General features: G+C 41.3%; 1 protein-coding gene across 1 annotated transcript in view; it reads right to left on the minus strand.

Moving 5' to 3' along the window:
• Positions 1-21,150, minus strand: part of DLEC1 (DLEC1 cilia and flagella associated protein) — a 64,248-nt gene extending 43,098 nt beyond the window's left edge. The window contains exons 1-10 of the mRNA XM_067470387.1: positions 21,019-21,150; positions 15,720-15,860; positions 14,566-14,722; positions 13,105-13,215; positions 11,947-12,146; positions 8,195-8,421; positions 6,607-6,688; positions 6,268-6,355; positions 3,180-3,353; positions 32-168 (exon numbers count right to left, since the gene is read on the minus strand). Of these exons, the coding sequence (XP_067326488.1) occupies positions 32-168; positions 3,180-3,353; positions 6,268-6,355; positions 6,607-6,688; positions 8,195-8,421; positions 11,947-12,146; positions 13,105-13,215; positions 14,566-14,722; positions 15,720-15,860; positions 21,019-21,108 (1,407 nt within the window). The 5' untranslated portion in view covers positions 21,109-21,150. The remainder of the gene's footprint in view (positions 1-31; positions 169-3,179; positions 3,354-6,267; positions 6,356-6,606; positions 6,689-8,194; positions 8,422-11,946; positions 12,147-13,104; positions 13,216-14,565; positions 14,723-15,719; positions 15,861-21,018) is intronic.
• Between the last annotated feature and the right edge of the window lie 456 nt (positions 21,151-21,606).

A 21,606-nucleotide genomic window follows, 5' to 3' on the forward strand; every position in this document is an offset into this window, starting at 1 on the left:
GCTTCCCATTCTACCATACTTGCTTTCTTACCCGGAAGTTAGGGGGTGGCCAGATGCCCTTTGGCATGATGCAAAACTTTCCAGTGCTGGAACCTTCATTTTTGCAAGGAAATTGTGTAAATTTTACTCCACCTACGAGGCAGGCACCACAGTCCAAGGTGGAAGGCACTAGAGCGAAACACAAGTGGAACAACAGCAGGACAAGTTAGGATGTCTGGCACAAAAGAAGCAACCCGTTGACTCAAGCTACCATGATCAGAGATCATCTATCCCAGGAATAGGCAAACTTGGGCCCTTCAGGACTTCAACTCTCATAATTCCTGACAGCCTGAATTGTGAGAGTTGAAGTCTAAAACACTTGGAGGGCCAAAGTCTGCCCATGCCTGATATATTGAAACAAGCAATCAACTGTGCTTTCTTTCTGTTCTGGCAGGAATTGTTTTTCATTATGACATTCCTATCGCTGGAGTCACCTATGGATGTGAGAGCTGAACCATAGGGAAGGCTGAGCAAAGGAAGGGAGATGCTTTTGAACTGTGGTGCTGAAGGAAAGTTCTGAGAGTGCCTTGGACAGCGAGAAGATCCAACCAGTCCATACTTCAAGAAATAAAGCCTGGCTGCTCATTGGAGGGAAGAATAGTAGAGGCCAAGATGAAGTACTTTGGCCACATCATGAGAAGAAAGGGAAGCTTAGAGAAGACAAGGATGCTGGGGAAAATGGAAGGAACAAGGAAGAGGGGCCGACCAAGGGCAAGGTGGATGGATGGTATCCTTGAAGTGACTGGATTGACTTGAAGGAGGTGGGGGTGGTGACGACCGACAAGGAGCTCTGGCGTGGCCTGGTCCATGAAGTCACGAAGAGTCGGAAACGACTGAACGAACGAACAACAACAATTGTTGGAATTCAACCCCACACTACCCAAGTCTCAAGTCCTCAACGAGGAACAGTTAGTAAGTTTAGCATAGACTAAGGGTTTCCCTTCCCTCTTACCTCCTGTATGACAGTTGGAGATGTATCTGATTTCTTCTCTCCTCTCTTTTTATGCTCTCATTGTAATTGGTTGTTTAAAATGCATACTTTTAAAAATCTGATTTCTGCCTTCTTACGCTTTAGTTTGGAGAATATGTGCTGTCTGCTTTGAGATCTCTCTGCTTATGTGTCAGGAGAGATGTAGTGACTGAGTTTTTCCCTCTCTTGAAACCTTAGAAGAAACCTTAGAACAGTCCCTGTTCTCGATTATTAAGAAATGCAGTTATTTCTTATTATTGTATATAAATATTTTGTGATTTTTAATATTTATTTATTTATTTATTTAGGGCTTTTCTTGTTTATTGATGTTGTGTTTATTGATGTTTTGTTTGATGTACTTTGGGCTTGGCCTCATGTAAGCCGCACTGAGTCCCTTGGGGAGATGGTAGCAGGGTACAAATAAAGATGATGATGATGATTATTATTATATATCCCGTTTTATCTCAACGTCCGCAGAGGGACTCAGGACGGCTAACAAATTGGCAGCCATAGGGCCCACATCAAAACATGAATATACAATTTAACAACAATATAATAAAACAGCAATATAAGCAGTATAAACTGTAGAAAACCATATGAACAATATAAAAGCAGTATAAAAATAGGCAACAAACAGTCAGTGGTAATCAATTTAAACATTATCCAGGGGCACTCCATCAGTTCTATATAGGTCAGCACATTAGCACATTAGTCAGACTACTCTCCAAAAGCCTGATCCCATAGCCAGTATTTTAGTTGTTTCCGGAAGGACATGAGGGATGCAGCCAATCTAATTTCACTTGGGAGGGAGTTCTATAGCCAAGGGGACACCACAGAAAAGGCCCTGTCCCCACCAAACGCGATTGCAACAATGGGGGGAGCGACAGCGAGCAGGGTCTCATCAGATGATCTTAGGGCCCTAGGTGGAGCGTAGCAGGACATACGTTCAGACAAGTAAACTGGGCCAGAACCGTTAAGGCAGTGGTTCTCAACCTGGGGTCCCCAGATGTTTTTGGCCTTCAACTCCCAGAAATCCTAACAGCTGGTAAACTGGCTGGGATTTCTGGGAGTTGTAGTCCAAAAACATCTGGGGACCCCAGGTTGAGAAGCACTGCATCAAGGGCTTTATAGGCCAAAGCCAGCATTGGACTCTGCATGTCTGCCTCCTAAGCTCCGAATTCTTTACAGCCACATCACATGGTACTTCATGCTTTGCTAGCTGTGAGCTATTGCTCAACTTTTGTATCCTGTTTGATTTGTGGATGCTCTGTTATGTTTTAGGATAGTTTTCCTTAACACCTATAGAACCAGAAGAACGTTCCAAATGCTGCTCATTCATGAATCCTACCCCTAACAAATGAGAGGTGAGACGACGCAATTAACACTGAAGTTAAAACGCAAATATGGGAACAGGACTAAGCTCAACGTGTTAGCATTGTAGAAAAAGGCTGGTATGCACATATGTGGTGGGACTGTTTAAATGCAACAACTTTTTGGGATAAGATAATTTTAAAAATGGGGAAACTTTTCAAAATAACAATTCAAGTCAATATGGAATTTATGTTAATGGCAATTACAGGGAATAAAAACATTGCTGCCAAGAACCAAGACCTATTTAAAGCAATGATCTTAGCAGGAAAGGCGGTAATAGCCTAAGGATGGAGAGATGAAAAAATGGAATATGGAAAATTGGAATAACTATTTATTTGAGCAAGTCCAATCACATATTATTGCATGTATAACCCAAGAAGGTTCCCAGGAGGACAAAACAGAAGAAATTAAAGAGAAATGGGCAATTTATATGAAATGGGTAGAAGAAGGAGAAGCCAGCATTGATATTGCACAAGGTTAAAAAGGTTGTGTTTGTGGTTAAAAATAAAGATATAAAGTGGCGGGAGGAGTAGGGAAGGGTGGTGGGAGGAGAGGGGAGAAAAAATACAAAATGTAATATGAATGAATATGTAAAGAATGTGAATAGATAATATAGAAATATGTTATCATAATGTAAGCCTACAACAGACATTTATTATCTGTGCAAATATGTTATTTTGTTTTCAATAAAAATTAAAAAAAAAACCCTGAAGCTAAAACCGTTTTGAAATTCCAAAGATGCAGAATATTAATAAAAATACAAATTATGGATCACTCCGGTTGGTAAAAGTCTACTCACGTGTCAAAACAGGAGGCGGTCTTCTACCTTTCAAAGGGATAAAGAACGGATATGGCGCCTGCGACTCTACCAGGATATAATCATCATAATCCGACAGGTATTCAGGAATGAACTGAACTTCATGGTAACAGCTCATTCCTGGAGCGATAAGTCCTCCTTCTCCTGGAAATTTTCCTAGAATAGAAGCACAGGCTCCTTAGAGCAGTGATTCCCAAACTCTGGTCAAGTCATTTCAGACTCAGTCTAAAGTTTAGGGCTGGGGCTGAGTAAATTACTTTGGAGGGCCGAATCCGAACCACGCACCTTAGTTGGAGGACCTCTGATCTAAGAGCACATCTGCACTGACCACTGGGGTAAGCTTTGAGCCAGCATAAAAGAAATCATGGTTTCAATGTGGGGAGAATTTGATTAGTAATCCTGGAACTGGCTTGAGATCTGGATGATGCTCACATGCACGGAAGAGGCTGACCTCGAACCAGCTCCAGAACCTGGAATATGACAGCCACCAACAATGCAGAGTTTTTCAAATCTCGTTTTGGCAGAAAGCACATATACTGATCAATGGAGCACTTCATGTTGCGTAATGTGGTTTACAGTAGAGTGCACTATATATAAATATTAGGGGTTCTATTTTGGACTATTCCCTGACTTTAATTATATTGATTTAAAGCCCTTAAAGCATTGTTTTAGGTTAAGAACAGGGGTGAGACAACAGGACGTGAGAGGAAATCTATCCCAGAAAGGGGTATCTATTACTGGAAGAGTATCATTGGTGAGGGGAGGTGTCTCCACTGAAGTTGTAGCACCAATCCTTGTTCCCACAAGCCAAATTTTTCAAAATCTAATTATCAAGGGGACATAATGTCTTCTGAACAGGGGCACAGATAGCAAAACAATTGTCACCAAAGTGTTAACCCTTCCCTATGCTATCCAAAAGGTTGTCAGGGGACAACCTTTACCTATATCAAGTCCAGTCATGTCCGACTCTGGGGTGTGGTGCTCATCTCCATTTCTAAGCCAAAGAGTCGGAGTTGTCCATAGACACGTTCAAGGTCATGACTGCATGGAGCGCCGTTACCTTCCGGCCGGAGCAGTACCTATTGATCTACTCACATTTGCATGTTTTCAAACTGCTAGGTTGGCAGAAGGTAGGGCTGATAGCGGAAGCTCACGCCGCTACCCAGAATCGAACCTGCGACCTTTCAATCAATAAGCTCAGCAGCTCAACACTTTAACCCACTGAGCCAACTATATATATAGTTGTTCACTCGTTCAGTTGCTTCTGACTCTTCATGACCTCCTGGACCAGCCCACGCCAGAGCTCCCTGTCGGCCGTTACCTTCCCCAGCTCCTTCAAGGTCAAGCCAGTCACTTCAAGGAGACCATCCACCCATCTTGCCCCTGGTCGCCCCCTCTTCCTTTTTCCTTCCATTTTCCCCAGCATCATTGTCTTCTCCAAGCTCTCCTTTCTTCTCATGATGTGGACAAAGTACTTCATCTTTGCCTCTACTATCCTTCCCTCCAATGAGCAGTCGGGCTTTATTTCCTGAAGTATGGACTGGTTGGATCTTCTGGCGGTCCAAGGCACTCTCAGAACTTTCCTCCAACACCACAGTTCAAAAGCACCTATCTTCACTCAGCCTTCCCTGTGGTCCAGCTCTCACATCCATGTTACTATGGGGAATACCACTGCTTTGAGTATGTGGATCTTTGTTGCCAGTGTGATGTCTCTACTCTTCACTATTTTATCGAGATTGGTCATTGCTCTCCTCCCAAGAAGGAAACGTCTTCTGATTTCCTGGCTGCAGTAATCTTTGCGCCTAGAAATACAAAGTCTGTCATGGCCTCCAGGTTTTCTCCCTCTATTTGCCAGTTTTCAATCAGTCTGGTTGCCATCATCTTGGTTCTTTTTATGTTTAACTGCATCCCAGCTTTTGCACTTTCTTCTTTCACCTTGATTAGAAGGCTCCTCAGCTCCTCCTCGGTTTTGGCCATCAAAGTGGTATCATCTGCACATCTAAGGTTGTTAATGTTTCTTGCAGCAATTTTACCCAAGCCTTGCATTCATCAAGCCCCGCACATCGCATGATGTGTTCTGAATACAAGTTGAATAGGTTGGGTGAGAGTATACAACCCTGCCGTACGCCTTTCCCAATCTTGAACCAGTCTGTTGTTCCATGGTCAGTTCTTACTGTTGCTACTTGGTCCTTATACAGATTCCTCAGGAGAGAGACAAGATGAATCATAGAATCATACAATTATAGAATCAAAGAGTTGGAAGAGACCTCATGGGCCATCCAGTCCAACCCCCTGCCAAGAAGCAGGAATATTGCATTCAAATCACCCCTGACAGATGGCCATCCAACCTCTGTTTAAAAACTTCCAAAGAAGGAGCCTCCACCACACTCCGGGGCAGAGAGTCCCACTGCTGAACGGCTCTCACAGTCAGGAAGTTCTTCCTCATGTTCAGGTGGAATCTCCTCTCTTGTAGTTTGAAGCCATTGTTCCGTGTCCTAGTCTCCAAGGAAGCTGAAAACAAGCTTGCTCTCTCCTCCCTGTGACTTCCTCTCACATATTTATACATGGCTATCATATCTCCTCTCAGCCTTCTCTTCTTCAGGCTAAACATCCCCAGCTCCTTAAGCCGCTCCTCATAGGGCTTGTTCTCCAGACCCTTGATCATTTTAGTTGCCCTTCTCTGGACACATTCCAGCTTGGATTAGATAGATAGATAGATAGATAGATAGATAGATAGATAGATAGATAGATAGATAGAGGGCTAGATACATTAAAATGTATCTGTACAGACTTACATACACATTTAACTTAAGAACAAATCTACATAATTTATCATGTTTGTAACTTAGAGATTGCATGCATTTTGTTTGTCTCAAGGACAAATGGCTGTTACAGAAAAAAAAGAGGTCCCTGTGGACTTGAAGGTTTTGCTCCTTACCTACGCCACACCTTCTATTCCTTCCGGCCGGTATGGAACAAATGCAGAACCATCTGCAAATATTTTAAAAATTCCACTTTATGAGGAAATTTACAAACATTCTTTACATTATGGAATCCAGTGAGAACTCACCCAACCCAATAGAAAAGGCTGATGTAGCCGGAGGAATTATTCTGATACACTGAGAGGTTGAGGTCATGTTCTGTAACTCTACAGTCATCTGTAAAGACATAGAGAAATTATTTTTGGAAGGCAACAAATAACCTCTCCTGGCCCATCTTGGCTATTCAAAATGAGAGTCATACCATTCGGAAGGAACTGAGCAATATCTAGTAAAAAAATAATAACATGTTATGAAGTGTTTGAGAAATATCTTAGCTATTACTAAGACTGAAATGTATACGAAGGAAAGCAAATATTGGGCAATGTCAAAGCCAGTAATCCTTGTTTGTGAACCAAAAAAGCTCTCACCTCATAAACCTGGCCAACTTCATAATAAGAAAACACGACTTCTGGTGGGTTTGCTAGGAAAATAGGCACGGAGTGGGAATCGCTGAAATGAAAAGACAGAATTGATTTTTAAAAAGGACTTTGGTAAACTTCATTCAAATCTCAATCTGAGGATCATGAGCACTCCTTAGCATTGAGTTATCCACTAGATCAGGCATGGGCAAACTTCAGTCCTCCAAGTGTTCAACACCCACAATTCCTAACAGCCTACTATTTGGAGTTGAAGTCCACATCTGGAGGGCCAAAGTTTGCCCTTGCCTGCTCCAGAGCACAGATTCACAGCTTGGGGGTCCTCCTGGACTCATCACTGAGCCTGGAGTCCCAGGTTGCAGTGGTGGCCAGGGGAGCTTTCGCACAAGTAAAACTTGTGTGCCAGCTGCGCCTGTATCTTGGGAAGTCAGACTTGGCCACAGTGGTCCACGCTCTCGATACATCTAGGATAGACTACTGCAATGCACTCTATGTGGAGTTGCCTTTGAAGACTGCTCAGAAGCTTCAATTAGTCCAATGAGAGGAGGCCAGGTTAATAACAGGGGCAGCATACATGGAGCATGCAACTCCCATGTTACGCCAGCTCCAATGGCTGCCAGTTTGCTACTGAGCACAATTCAAAGTGCTGGTTTTGGCCTATAAATCCCTAAACGGCCCCGGCCCAAATTGCCTGTCCGAAAGCATCTCTCCCTATGAACCATCGCAGAGATTGATCCTCCAGGAAGGCCCTGCTTTCCGTTCCGCCATTGTCACAGGCACAATTGGTGGGGACGAGAGACAGGGCCTTCTCGGTGATTGCCCCCTGGATATGGAACTCCCTTCCTGGTGAGATCAGGTCGGCCCCCTCTCTCCTCTCCTTCAGAAGGATGGTAAAAACTTGGCTGTGGGACCAAGCTTTCGGGACAGGGCAATAAAGCAGCAATAGGAAAGATGACCAGGCCAATTAGATTTGACGTGGATGACAAGGACGGTTTTAAATAGTGTATTTTAATATTTTGATAAATGTTTTTAATGTTTATGTATGTATATAAGAATTGTGTCCCGGCATTGAATGTATATATGCTGTGCTCCGCCCTGAGTCTCCTTCGGGGTGAGAAGGGCGGAATATAAATGTTTTAAATAAATAAATAAATAACATTTTTAATGCATTGCAACATTGAATGTGGCTGATTCTTCAACCTCTAGCTCACTTCTCCCCTTCTGTAACACACAGGCCATGGCAATTTAAATGGTATATGATTTTTTTTCTTTGTGTCAGTAGCAACTTGAGAAATTGCAAGTCCCTTCCTGTGTGAGACAATTGGCTGTCTGCAAGGACGTTGCCCAAGAGATGTCCAGATGTATTACAATCCTGTGAGAGGCTTCTCTAATGTTCCTGCATGAGAAGCTGGAGCTGACCGACAGGAGCTCACCTTGCTCCCTGGATTCAAACTAGCACAAGGGTTTAACCCATTTTCCCGAAGCCATGGTTGAGATCATGGCTTCGGGAACTCAAAGGAGCTTGTACAATTACAAAGATTCTTGCTTCATTCCATTTTGCAAAGAATAGTCTCGCTACCTTTCAAGAACCACCATCTTTTTTCTTCCCGCGACCATACGCTGCACCCTCTTTTGAGGCAGAATCAAGGACCGTCCTCCACGATCAGAGTTGGGTGAGAAGTAGCGCGGGTTTTTCAAGAAGTTATGACGTTCGTCAAGCCTCTGAAGGTAAGCGCGGTCTTTTTGCCTTTCAGCTCTGGACATGCTACTCATCCAAATAGGTTTTTGGAAGAGGGTAGCTTTCTTCTGACAGGAGACACAATGAAAACATGCTTTCAGATGACTCTTTAGAAAGGCCTAGTTCATAATCATTATGCCTGGGATACAAGGCTTTCTTCATCCAGAAATCAAAACATCCACAATCACAATCTATTTGGCCTATTTTTTTTTCCCCAAAAGGAAATGTGGCAGTTCATGTCAGGATGATGGGAATCTCAACTTTTACTTGTACAAGTTTCTTGTACAAATAGATTCCAACAGAAACAGCAATGGACAAGCACATTTTGGTAGAAGCTATAAGCTCAAGTACATATTTTGAGGTATGATAAAAATGCTGCTGTTGTATGCCTTCAAGTTGTTTCTGAATTATTGCATCCGTAAGATGAACCTAAGATCCCGAAGATGGATGGTATCCTTGAAGTGACTGGATTGTCCTTGAAGGAGTCGGAAACGACTGAACGAATGAACAACAACAACAAAGATGAACCTATCTTCTTGGTAAGTATTTTGGTAAGATTTGTTAAAAGAGGGGTTGCCACTGAATATTTGAACTAATTCTGTTGTCAAAGGCTTTCATGGTCAGAATCACTAGGTTGCTGTGAGTTTTCCAGGCTGTTTGGCCATGTTCCAGAAGCATTCTCTCCTGATGCTTTGCCCACATCTATGGGAGGCATCCTTAGAGGTGGAGGGGTCTGTTGGAAACTAGGCAAGTGAGGTTGATATATCTGTGGAATGTCCAAAATGTCCAGGCATAGGGAAGCTGATGAAGAAACACAACCTACAAACTATTTACAGACCCACCAAGAAGATCCAACAAATATTACGTTCAGCAAAAGACAAGAGGGATCCTCTCACCTCTGCAGGAGTCTACCGTATACCATGCAGCTGTGGACAAGTCTACATGGGGACCACCAAATGCAGCATTGCCCAAACACGAATCAAGGAACATGAAAGGCATTGCAGACTACTTCAACCAGAGAAGTCAGCCATAACAGAGCACTTGATGAACCAACCTGAACACAGCATAATATTTGAGAAGACAGAAATGCTGGACCACTCTAACAACCACCATGTCAGACTACACAGAAAAGCCACTGAAATCCACAAGGATGTAGACAATTTCTACAGAAAGGAGGAAACCATGAAAATGAACAAAATCTGGCTACCTGTATTTAAAAACTCTAATATCAGGACAGGAAATAAAGAGCAAAACTAAAAAAACAGAGGAATTCCAGATGGGAAACAATCAGGGCCAGCTAACATCTCCCAACAAAGGATTCCCCAGGCAGGAAGCAACTAAGCTTTGAAGCGGCAATACCATTAAATGCTAATCAAGATGGTCAATGGGAACATTCACACTTGCCTCAAGCAGACAAGAGTTCTTTCTCCCACTCTGGACAGTCCACAGATATACAAACCTCACTTGCCTAGTTTCCAACAGACCCACATAGATGTGGACGAAACATCAGGAGAAAATGCTTATGAAACATGGCCATACAGCCTGGAAAACTCACAACAACCCACTGAACTAATTCTTTTCTCATAACCTCCTCTTCTTAACTCACCACACCTATTTGCAGAACACTGTTGTCCAAATATCATGCATTTATGACTTTTGTATTTTATTACACAGTCTATGCATTCCATTCTACAACATACTCATTGCAAAACTCAAATATTAGATAAGTTGCTGCTGTTTTGCAACACACAACACCCTTGGTTCAATTGCAAAATGGTCTATATTATGTAACTCGTAAGATATCCTTATTCCCCAGTTTATTCTGGCCACAGAAAAATGTACCCTGTGATCAGAGTTTGGGTTTATTAATGCAGAACTCTAGACTCAGTCCAGACCCATTAGTGACTTGCTTTCTTTTTCTGTAAGAAGTGAGAATCTCTGAGGCTAATAAGAAAGGGGTCATAGAAACAGTCTGAGAGCTGGGTTGTTGTAGGTTTTTTCGGGCTATATGGCCATGGTCTAGAGGCATTCTCTCCTGACATTTCGCCTGCATCTATGGCAAGCATCCTCAGAGGTAGTGAGGTCTGTTGAAACTAGGGAAAGGGGTTTATATATCTGTGGAATGACCAGGGTGAGACAAAGGACTCTTGAGAGCTTCCTTTATATTTAAAGGCTCAATGGGGATGCTATCAGTTCCTTGAAGCAAAGATACAGAATGGGGGATGCCTGGCTCGAGAGCAGTACGTGTGAAAAAGATCTTGGAGTCCTCGTGGACAACAAGTTAAACATGAGCCAACAATGTGATGTGGCGGCAAAAAAAGCCAATGGGATATTGGCCTGCATCAATAGGAGCATAGTGTCTAGATCTAGGGAAGTAATGCTACCCCTCTATTCTGCTTTGGTTAGACCACATCTGGAATATTGTGTCCAATTCTGGGCACCACAATTCAAGAGAGATATTGACAAGCTGGAATGTGTTCAGAGGAGGGCGACTAAAATGATCAAGGGTCTGGAGAACAAGCCCTATGAGGAGCGGCTTAGGGAACTGGGCATGTTTAGCCTGAAGAAGAGAAGGCTGAGAGGAGATATGATAGCCATGTATAAATATGTGAGAGGAAGCCACAGGGAGGAGGGAGCAAGCTTGTTTTCTGCTTCCTTGGAGACTAGGACGCGGAACAATGGCTTCAAACTACAAGAAAGGAGATTCCATCTGAACATGAGGAAGAACTTCCTGACTGTGAGAGCCGTTCAGCAGTGGAACTCTCTGCCCCGGAGTGTGGTAGAGGCTCCTTCTTTGGAAGCTTTTAAGCAGAGGCTGGATGGCCATTTGTCAGGGGTGATTTGAATGCAATATTCCTGCTTCTTGGCAGGGGGTTGGACTGGATGGCCCTTGAGGTCTCTTCCAACTCTTTGATTCTATGATTCTATGAAGCCCAAAAACATTCACAAAAATAAAAAGCAGGACAAAAGGTAAACATTGCTCTTACAAAAGTAAAACGATCCTTGCAGGCCAAGAGAAAACCTGGCCACAGTACGACAGCAATGGTCTTCGAGGTTAGTAGATATAAAGATTTTTAAAAAATAATAAAAGCACTGACACATTGATTTTTTTTGTTATTTACTATTAAGTCAACTTCCATTTATGAAGACCCTATGAACACAAGACTTCCAATGGCCCTGCCCTCTTCAGGTCTTGCAAACTCAAAGCTGTAGCTTCCTTGATGCAACCTGTAAGGTGTTTTCCCACTTTTCTTGCTGATTTCTACTTTACTACCCTTTTCAGTAAGCATTATTATTATTATTATTATTATTACTATTATTATTGTGTTTATTTATAACCCACTTTTTCTCTCCATAAAGCAGCTTACAATAAAAGTATTTCAATACAATTTAAAATCCAAAAATATACAAACATTAAAATAGAATTCAACCTCAATGGTATTAATTAAAAACAAACCGTTAAAATCCTTAAAACTGATTAAAATGTATTCAAAGCTAAAGCCACACTGTCCCACAATATGAATATGAATAACATACAGTAGTTTCAGCTTAGCTGCCTTCAATTCTGGGAGAAAGACTGCACAGAGAGGTACCTTAATGAATGATTTTTTAATACGACTTGGAATATCAGTAGTTGAAGACTCCATGGTAAAGCTAGATAAAGACACATCTGGAAAACTTTCTTGTAGTTTCTTAATGTGTGGACTTTCTTTCAGTTTGGTAGACATTGAATTGTCAGAAATATGGTGTTGAAAACTCTCGATTTCTTTCAAGTAGCCAGGCTCGGATATTTCTGCAGTAGACAGAAAAAAAACCCATGGTCAAATGTGGATTGCACAAAAACTAACTGTACATTTTGCTGGGATCTATGGCATTTCCAGATAGTTATTGAATTTATTTTATTTATATCCCACATATCTCAAAATATGGGACTCAAAGTGGTTTGTGTGTGTATATGTGTAAATGTACATGCCTTCAAGTCACCAAACGAGAACAAACACACAGAGAACACACTTACCAATATTAACACAGACACACAAACTATACTAACCAACAAATACACAAAGACAGTTCGAAGAGCCTCACACTCACTATCGGTTGATCTTTGACCTTTATTGCTCTACTCCCTTACGATACTATATATCATATATACTCAGGTATAAGCCAAGTTTTTCAGTCCTTTTTTAGGCTGAAAAAGCCCCCCGTGGCTTATAATTAAGTCAAAGTTATTATTATTTTACTCTGTTATTATTATTATTATTATTATTATTATTATTATTACATTTACATTATTTTATTCTGTTATTATTATTACATTTATTATTTTACTCTATTATTACTGTTATTATTTCATTTCTATTATTTTACTTATTATTTTTATTACATTTATTATTTTACTCTCTTTATTATTACATAGATGTGGTTACACTTGACTATAAGTGACCCGAATATAAGCCGAGGCATCTAATTTTACCAAAAAAAAAAAAAAAAGACTGGGAAAACTTATTGACTCGAGTATAAGTCGAGGGTGGGAAATGCAGCAGATACCGGTAAATTTCAAAATAAAAATAGATACCAATAAAATTACATTAATTTAGGCATCAGGAGGTTTGAATATTTATATAAAACTGTAATTTAAGATAAGACTGTCAAACTCCGATTATTATTCTAAACTTCTTCAATGTAAATGTGTTTCTTCTCATTCGGTATTACATTGCTGAAAGCTATGAAAATCCTCATGTAAAAGTTACCTTTTGGTGCCCGAGTAATGAGCTCTGGATCTGTGATGTAATCCTTCGGGCTGATTAAATTATGCTTTTCCAGAAGTTCATCATCCACGCACCATCTGAAGGTAGACTTTACTACAACATTCACATTTAAAGAGAGATGGTAAGTTTTTAAAGACAAAGACTGTCATTTCTGCACATAGCAGTAAAATACATTTTTTTTAAACGAACTGGGAACCAGCTTCTGAACTCAGAAGGAACAGCAACTAAGGTGAAATGAGGATAGCACCACAACCATGTATTGCTTATGATTCTTTTCTGTCTATCTTGATACCAGTCTAAAGCCATCCATCCACCTAATAATAATAATAATAAAAAGTCGACAACAGATCCCAAATGTAGACTCTGCAAGGAAGCAGATGAAAGAATAGATGACATCCTGAGCTGCTGCAAGAAGATCGCGCAGACAGACTACAAGCAGAGGCACAACACCGTTGCTCAGATGATTCATTGGAACTTGTGCCACAAACACCATCAGCTAGCGACAAAGAACTGGTGGGATCACAAGCCGCAAAAAGTTAGAGAATGAACATGCCAAACCCTTCTGGGACTTCCGGATTCAGACAGAGTTTTGTGCATAATACTCCTGACCTCACAAACAAAGTATGGATCATCGATGTTGCAATCCCAGGTGACAGCAGGATTACAGAGCAACAACTGGAAAAGCTGACATGATATGAGGATTTAAAAATCAAACTGCAAAGACTCTGGCACAAACCAGTAAAGGTGGTCCCAGTGGTGATCGGCACGCTGCGTGCAGTGCCTAAAGACCTTGGCCTGCACTTAAACACAACTGGCGCTGACAAAATTACCAGCTGCCAGCTGCAGAAGGCCACCTTACTGGGATCTGCATGCATTATTCGCCGATACATCACACAGTCCTAGACACTTGGGAAGGGTCCGATGTGTGATCCAATTCAACAGCCAGCAGAGTGCTTGCTGTGGACTCATCTTGTTGTGTTTCAAATAATAATAATAATAATTTATTACTTACAAATTGCTATTAAAATCCATATAACAAATACTCACAGTTAAAATACACTTCAAAGTCTGCTGATAAAATAAAGTTTAAAATAGGCCCTAAGTTGTGTCTAAAATTCTGACTGCTGATTTAGCTGTTGGATCTTTTCTCATTGTGGCAAAGGTTCAAAAAATTACACATTAAAACCATTTCTTTGGTTCTCAACCTCTATGAACTGGCCCTCTTTTATATCACAAATTACACCCCCAAACAAGTTATAGTTTAATTTAGAGAGAGAGAAATAATGTTTCAATCTACAATTAAACTTCTATGTGTCATTGATATATAAGCCAAATGAATACTGGATTCAGTAATGACTTTCCCTGTGAATCAAAGGGAAAATGATCTGTAGTCTAAATCTTGCTAATGTAAAATGGGGAATGGGAGACCTTCGTTCTGCTCACCCGGTGGCAACGCAATGTGACGGTAACCTTCTGGAACGTCATCTTTATATTCATTCAGGATCCTTTCCTCTTCTGCTGTGGCCCGAGCCCTGGCTTGGATGATGTGCCTTTCTAGCATATCTGCTTCTGCCAACTCGTCTTTGTATTTCTTCCTGACCTGAAATAGCAATTGGGGAATTAGCTATTTACTTCTTTGATGTATGGATCTAGATCAGGCATGGGCAAACTTTGGTCCTCCAGATGTTTTCGACTTCAACTCCCACAATTCCTCATAGTACTGGCTGTTAGGAATTGTGGGAAGTCCAAAACAACTGGGGGCCAAAGTTTGCCCATGCTTGATTTAGAGCTTTATGTTTCCTAGAACATCATTCAATACAGTTTTCTTCACTCAGTTGTGGAAACCCATTGAGGGACCTTGGTCAGGTCACACACTCTCAACATCTCAGGACGTCAGAGAAAACTCCCTGACACATTAGTTTTACCATAAGCAGGAAAGAATAATAATAATAATAATAATAATAATAATCCTTTATTTGTACCCCACTACCATCTCCCGAAGGACTTGGTGCGGCTTGCAAGAGGCCGAGCCCAAATACAACAATAAAACAGCAGCAACAACAACAACACAATAACTCAAAAAACAAAGCAATAACAATTAACAACACCCAATGACGCAATTAAAAACAATGGCCGGGCCAAATGTAACAATTAAAAGTGCTGGGCATGAATGCTTCTGGAACATGGCCATACAGCCCGGAAATCTCACAGCAATCCAGTTTCAAATTTAATCCCAATTCTGTACTGAAGACGTAGGTTAATTCTTAGTCTAATGAATCCCTCCTCCTTCTCTACATTTATTTCACTTCTTCTTTAAGTATGTTCATTTTCTTCTTAATTGGGACAATTTTTCTGATAGTGCAAATTATGACATTCCTTTTTATTTTTTAAAGAAATAATTACAAAGTATTGCATATTTCATACCATATCATAATGCATTCACAAATCACTATTTTTGATTCTTCGCTATCCCATTCACCCTCCCTCCCCTCCTCAAATTACAGATGTTTACAGTCAGCCTTCTGACTTTGTGAATTATTTATTATATAGTTTGATTCATTTATATTCTCTTTAATAGGACTGAATTAAGACTTTACTTTTTGTAACTCTTTCACGAACTCCTCATGATGGACATTGTCTCCGCCACGGGACTTGATCATATTCTCCACGGTGTCCACTCCTATCACCTCTGAGGTATACATGTTCTTAAAGACACTTGCTAGCAAATGAGAAATATCCTGTGGAAGGAGAAATAAAGTTATCTCAAGGATCAATACTGATATGAAAACTTTTTTTTGAAGGGATACATTTTTTTAAAACAGGGAAAAGTTAAATACAACCCTCATCCCCATCAGCACTAGCATCATTGATGCAGACAAAGGAATGTTAAGGTTAAACAATGCCATACCATGTAGAGACCCATCATCCTGAAATACTAAAGGTAAAGGTAAACGTTTCCCTTTGATATTAAGTCTAGTCGTGTCCGACTGTGGTGGGGGGGGGGGGGTGATACTCATCTTCATTTCAAAGCTGAAGAACCAGCGTTGTCCATAGACACCTCCAAGGTCATGTGGCCAGCCTGACTGCATGGAGTGCCATTACCTTCCCGCAGAAGTGGTACCTATTGATCTACTAACATTTGTATGTTTTTGAAATACTAGGTTGGCAGAAGCTGCGGCTAACAGTGGGAGATCACACCACTCCCCAGATTTGAACTGCTGACCTTTCATTCAGCAAATTCAGCAGCTCAGTGGTTTATTTTATTATTTATTTATTTCGCGCATTTCTACCCTGCCCTTCTCAACCCCCGAGGGGGGACTCAGGGCAGCTTACAAAAGGCACAATTCGATGCCAGTAATACAGATAAAAGATAAAATATATATCAACAACAATTATAACACAATTAAAACAATCCAGTTATACATCATAGCTAATAAAAACCAATCTAATGATCAATGTTTGCCAAGCTCAAAATCCGTAAGTTCATTCCGCATTGTCATAATCCTGTCCAATTCTAGTCGTCATTGTCCTTTGTCTATCTGACAGATTACCCAAAGGCCTGGTCCCATATCCATGTTTTTAGTTTCCTTCTAAAAGAGAGGAGGGATGTCAATGACCTAATTTCCCCGGGAAGCGAGTTCTACAGGCGAGGGGCCACCACTGAGAAGGCCCTGCTCCTCGTCCTCACCAATCTCACTTGTGATAGAGGTGGGGCCGAAAGCAGGACCTCCCCAGAAGATCTTAAACTCTGAGGAGGTAAGTAGAAGGAGATGCGTTCGGTCAGGTACATTGGGCAGGAGCCGTATAGGGTTTTGTAGGTCAAAACCAGCACTTTGAATTGTGCTCGGAACTGGATCGGCAGCCAGTGGAGCTGACATAACAGAGGGGTGGTATGTTCCCTGTATGATACTCCGGTGAGTAATCTGGCTGCCGCCCGTTGGACTAATTGAAGTTTCCGAACAGGCAACCTCACGTAGAGTGTGTTGCAGTAATCTATTCGGGATGTAACAAGAGCATTTAACCCTCTGTGGCACCGGGGCTCCCTCCTGAAATACTAGTTTATAATAAATATGTGTTAACTCTTGGGTATTAACAGTGCTGAATTAAAAGGTTGCTGTTTAATATTGAAATTCTGAAGCTCAATGTTATCAAATTAAAACCAGCTTTGTAGAAGGCTTTTAAAACATTTTTTCCAAAGATGTAAACATTTGTAATGAAATTAACGGTTGAAATACCAAAAAGTAGTCACTAAATTATGAGAGAAACTTTTAAGTGAATTATTCCTTGTATATTTGAAGGCGAGTAGGAACAAAATGACTTTTGTAGGCTTTAAAAAGTAACTCGCTGACAATTAAGGAGTTAGTGGATGTAAAATGCATAAAAATTGAGGTAGTAAATATATCATTAACATCACTAGTAAAAAAAAGTCCGCTTTTTGTTATTCTTTGGTGTGTGAGAGTACTTGTAGCTGTTTCTTGTAATTATTTTTATTTTTCATATGCATTTCTTTCTTTTGCTTCCACAATTCTGTTGTTACTATTTGGTTGAAATGAAATTTAATAACCATTGTAAAATGTGTGCTTTGACAAGGGATGCCAATCTGAACACTTCACATAAAATTGGAATTGAAGATGGAGACTGTAACTCTGATTAGATCATTATGATAACATTTCTTCTTCAATACAAATGTATGCATTTTACTTTCAAATAATCACCATAGCACTACTGTAACTGTTAAATAGTAGCCATTTTTGGGATACCTCCAATAAAACAAGCAACACAAAGAGGCTGTCACAGAGTATCCCTGTGTGTTGCATTACAGCCATAATGTATAAAAGACACATCCTTCGTCATCCCAAAAATCAAGTTTCAGGAGAAAGCAAAATACTCTGCACATTATTAGAGGCACTCTTGAGAATTACTGTATGCCAAAATGATAAAGGAATGCTTCCCCTTCTTTCTCTCAGAACTGAATCTAGGTATGCATGGAAGTTGTATGTTTACAAGGACTTTAGCCTTCTCTGCCAAAAAGTGATGCTGCCTGATCAAATTACAACTCCAAGAATTCCATAGCATTGATCCAGGGCAGTTAAAGTGGCACCAAACTGCATTAAGGCCCCATCTACATTGCCATATAACATCCAGCTGATCTGCTTTGAATTTGATTAAACAGAGGCTGGATGGCCATCTGCCAGGGGTGCTTTGAATGCAATATTCCTGCTTCTTGGCAGGGGGTTGGACTGGATGGCCCATGAGGTCTCTTCCAACTCTAGAATTCTATGATTCTATATGGCAGTGTAGACTCAATATGATAGACTTTAATATGATAGTTATATATTATTGTTGGTTTATGTTAGGTTTCTTATGTATGTAGGAACTGAATTTTTGCCAAAAATATGTTGGAAACCTGGGGTTTATTTATTTATCGTGTCAGAAGCAGACTGAGGGTACAATTGTAATGCATTTAAAAACACAAAGTTTTAAAACTTGGCATTATACTTAATGTCCTTTGACCAGTAGCTGGAGTGCTTCTGGTGCTGCTATAAGAAAGTCCTCCACTGTGCACATGGCAGGGCTCAGGCTGCATTGCAATAGGTGGTCTGTGGTTTGCTCGTTTAAACACTCATATGTCGTGGGCTCCACTTTGTGGCCCCATTTCTTACGAATGGCTCTGCATAACATGGTGCTAGAGCACCTTTCAAGTTTCCCAGTTTTCTGTGTGCCCAGGAGTCTCTCATTTGGTATCAGCCATGGTTTGAGGTTCTAGGATTTAGCCTGCCACTTTTGGACCCTCGCTTGCTGTGGTGTTCCTGTATCTCTGTAGATCTTAGAAAACTATTTCTTGATTTAAGGATTTGGTGTGCTTGCTGATATCTGAACAGGGGATGGGCTGGAGATGCCACTGCCTTGGTCCTTTCTTTATTGGCTGCTACTTCCCGGCGGATGTCAGGTGGTGCAATACCGGCTAAACAGTATAATTTATCCAGCAGTGTTGGGCGTATGCATCCTGTGATAATGTTTCATGCCTCACCCCTGAGATGAGAAAAGCAGTATACAAGTGAAATAAATAAATAAACTGAAGAGCAGGCGTTGCCCGTAGACATCTCCAAGGTCATGTGGCCAGCATGACTGCATGGAGCGCCGTTACCTTCCTGTCAGAGCAGTACTTATTGATTTACTCACACTTGCATGTTTTCAAACTGCTAGGTTGGTAGAAGCTGGGGCTAACAGCAAGAGCTCAACCTGCTCCCTGGATACAAACTACCGACTTTTCGGTAAGCAGTTCAGCCGCTCAGAGGTGTAACCCGCTGCGTCACAAGGGGACACTGATTTATAGTTTACTATCTGTTAAATATAACTATTAAAAAAGTAAATACATAATGCTATTTATAACCAGCTGTCCCCTGCCACGCATTACTGTGGCCCAGTCTGTGTATATGTATTTTGTGTGTGTATATATTTGTGTTCAACATCTTTATTAATGACTTGGATGAAGGGTTAGATGGTATGATAATCAAGTTTGGAGATGACACCAATTGGAATAGCCAATACTCCAGAGGACAGGAGCAGGATTCAAAACAATCTTGACAGATTAGAGAAATGGGCCAAAACTTACAAAATGTCATGAAGTTATAGCTGCATTATATGGCAGTGCTGATGGAGCCCATATCAACTTTAAACAACTTTAAACAACTTTAAACACATTGCCTGAATAACTGAGACAATTACGGTATATACTCGAGTATAAGCCTCGTTTATACAGTTCTGGGCACCACAATTCAAGAGAGATATTGACAAGCTGGAATGTGTCCAGAGGAGGGCGACTAAAATGATGAAGGGTCTGGAGAACAAGCCCTATGAGGAGCGGCTTAAGGAGCTGGGCATGTTTAGCCTGAAGAAGAGAAGGCTGAGAGGAGATATGATAGCCATGTATAAATATGTGAGAAGAAGTCACAGGGAGGAGGGAGCAAGCTTGTTTTCTGCTTCCTTGGAGACTAGGACGCGGAACAATGGCTTCAAACTACGAGAGAGGAGATTCCATCTGAACATGAGGAAGAACTTCCTGACTGTGAGAGCCGTTCAGGAGTGGAACTCTCTGCCCCAGAGTGTGGTGGAGCTTTGAAACAGAGGCTGGATGGCCATCTGTCAGGGGTGATTTGAATGCAATATTCCTGCTTCTTGGCAGGGGGTTGGACTGGATGGCTCATGAGGTCTCTTCCAACTCTTTGATTCTATAATATGTGGTTTTGCACATGCGTTGCAATGTATTTTGTTTTTTACGGCCTTTTACGTCCCTTCCGCTGTGTTTTTCAGTGTTTTTATGAGTGATGGTCACTTGTTGGTCTGATAGGTATCTTACGTCCAAATTTGGTGTCCATTCGTCCAGTGGTTTTTGAGTTATGTTAATCCCACAAACGAACATTACATTTTTATTTATAGAGATAGATGCAGTTTGTTAAATATAATAAAACAAAATGATTAATCAAATAAGAATATTTGTTTTTATAGTGCAATTCAAATAGATAAATAAATAATGATGTTATTTGCAATTTAATATTTATTAAACACTGTGCAGCATACTAATATATAATAATAATAATAATAATAATAAGGTAAAGGTAGTCCCCTTGACATTAAGTCCAGTCATGTCTGACTCTGGGGTGTGGTGCTCATCTCCATTTCTAAGCCAAAGAGCCAGCGTTGTCCGTAGACACCTCCAAGGTCATGTGGCCAGCATGACTGCATGGGCTCCATAATAATATATGGAGGCAAAAGGTGGTTGAGTGGGAAAGGCATTCTGCGCATGCCCAGTAGGGGGCGCTAGGCCCAGAAGCCGGGGAGAAAAGTTGGGGTAGGCAGAAGGGGCTCCAGGAACGGCTTCCCCTTCCCCTTCACCTGGGTCAGCTCCGAGGTGGGCCTGTGCCGGTACATGGTGGGCTCGGGGCTCTGACGGCCCACGGCATCTCCTTCCCCGCTGGGCTGCATCTTCTCCCGCGCAAACCTTCCCCGTTGCTAAGGTCCCCGCTTCGTTAGGGCAGGAAGAAGGCCCTTAGCAACGCCCACTTCCGGTGCTGTCCTTACTCTTTTCGAGCGAACATCCGGGTATCTCGGGCTCTCCTTCACTGGGACTTCAACTCCCAGAAGCCTCGGGCGTGTTACCCAACTGTTAGGAATTCTGGGACTTGAAGTCCAAAATCCCTAGCAGGACAAACCTTGGGAAAGGAGTTCTCATCTGGGGCAGAGATGGAAAGAAGTGGCTCTGGCTCCTTCCACGCAGCCACATAACCCAGAATATCAATCCACAGTATCTGCTTTGAACTGGGTTATCTGAGTCCACACTGCCATATAATCCAGTTAAATATGGATTTGATACAGCTGTGTGGAAGGGATTCAGTAGCACTGCTGCCTCTGAGCATGTGCAGAGTGTTTTCCCCTTCATCTCTCAGGTGTGAAATTTATTGTGCCATTATATATATATATATA

Source organism: Anolis sagrei, chromosome 6, assembly GCF_037176765.1.
Source record: "Anolis sagrei isolate rAnoSag1 chromosome 6, rAnoSag1.mat, whole genome shotgun sequence".
Classification (NCBI taxonomy): Eukaryota; Metazoa; Chordata; class Lepidosauria; order Squamata; family Dactyloidae; genus Anolis; species Anolis sagrei.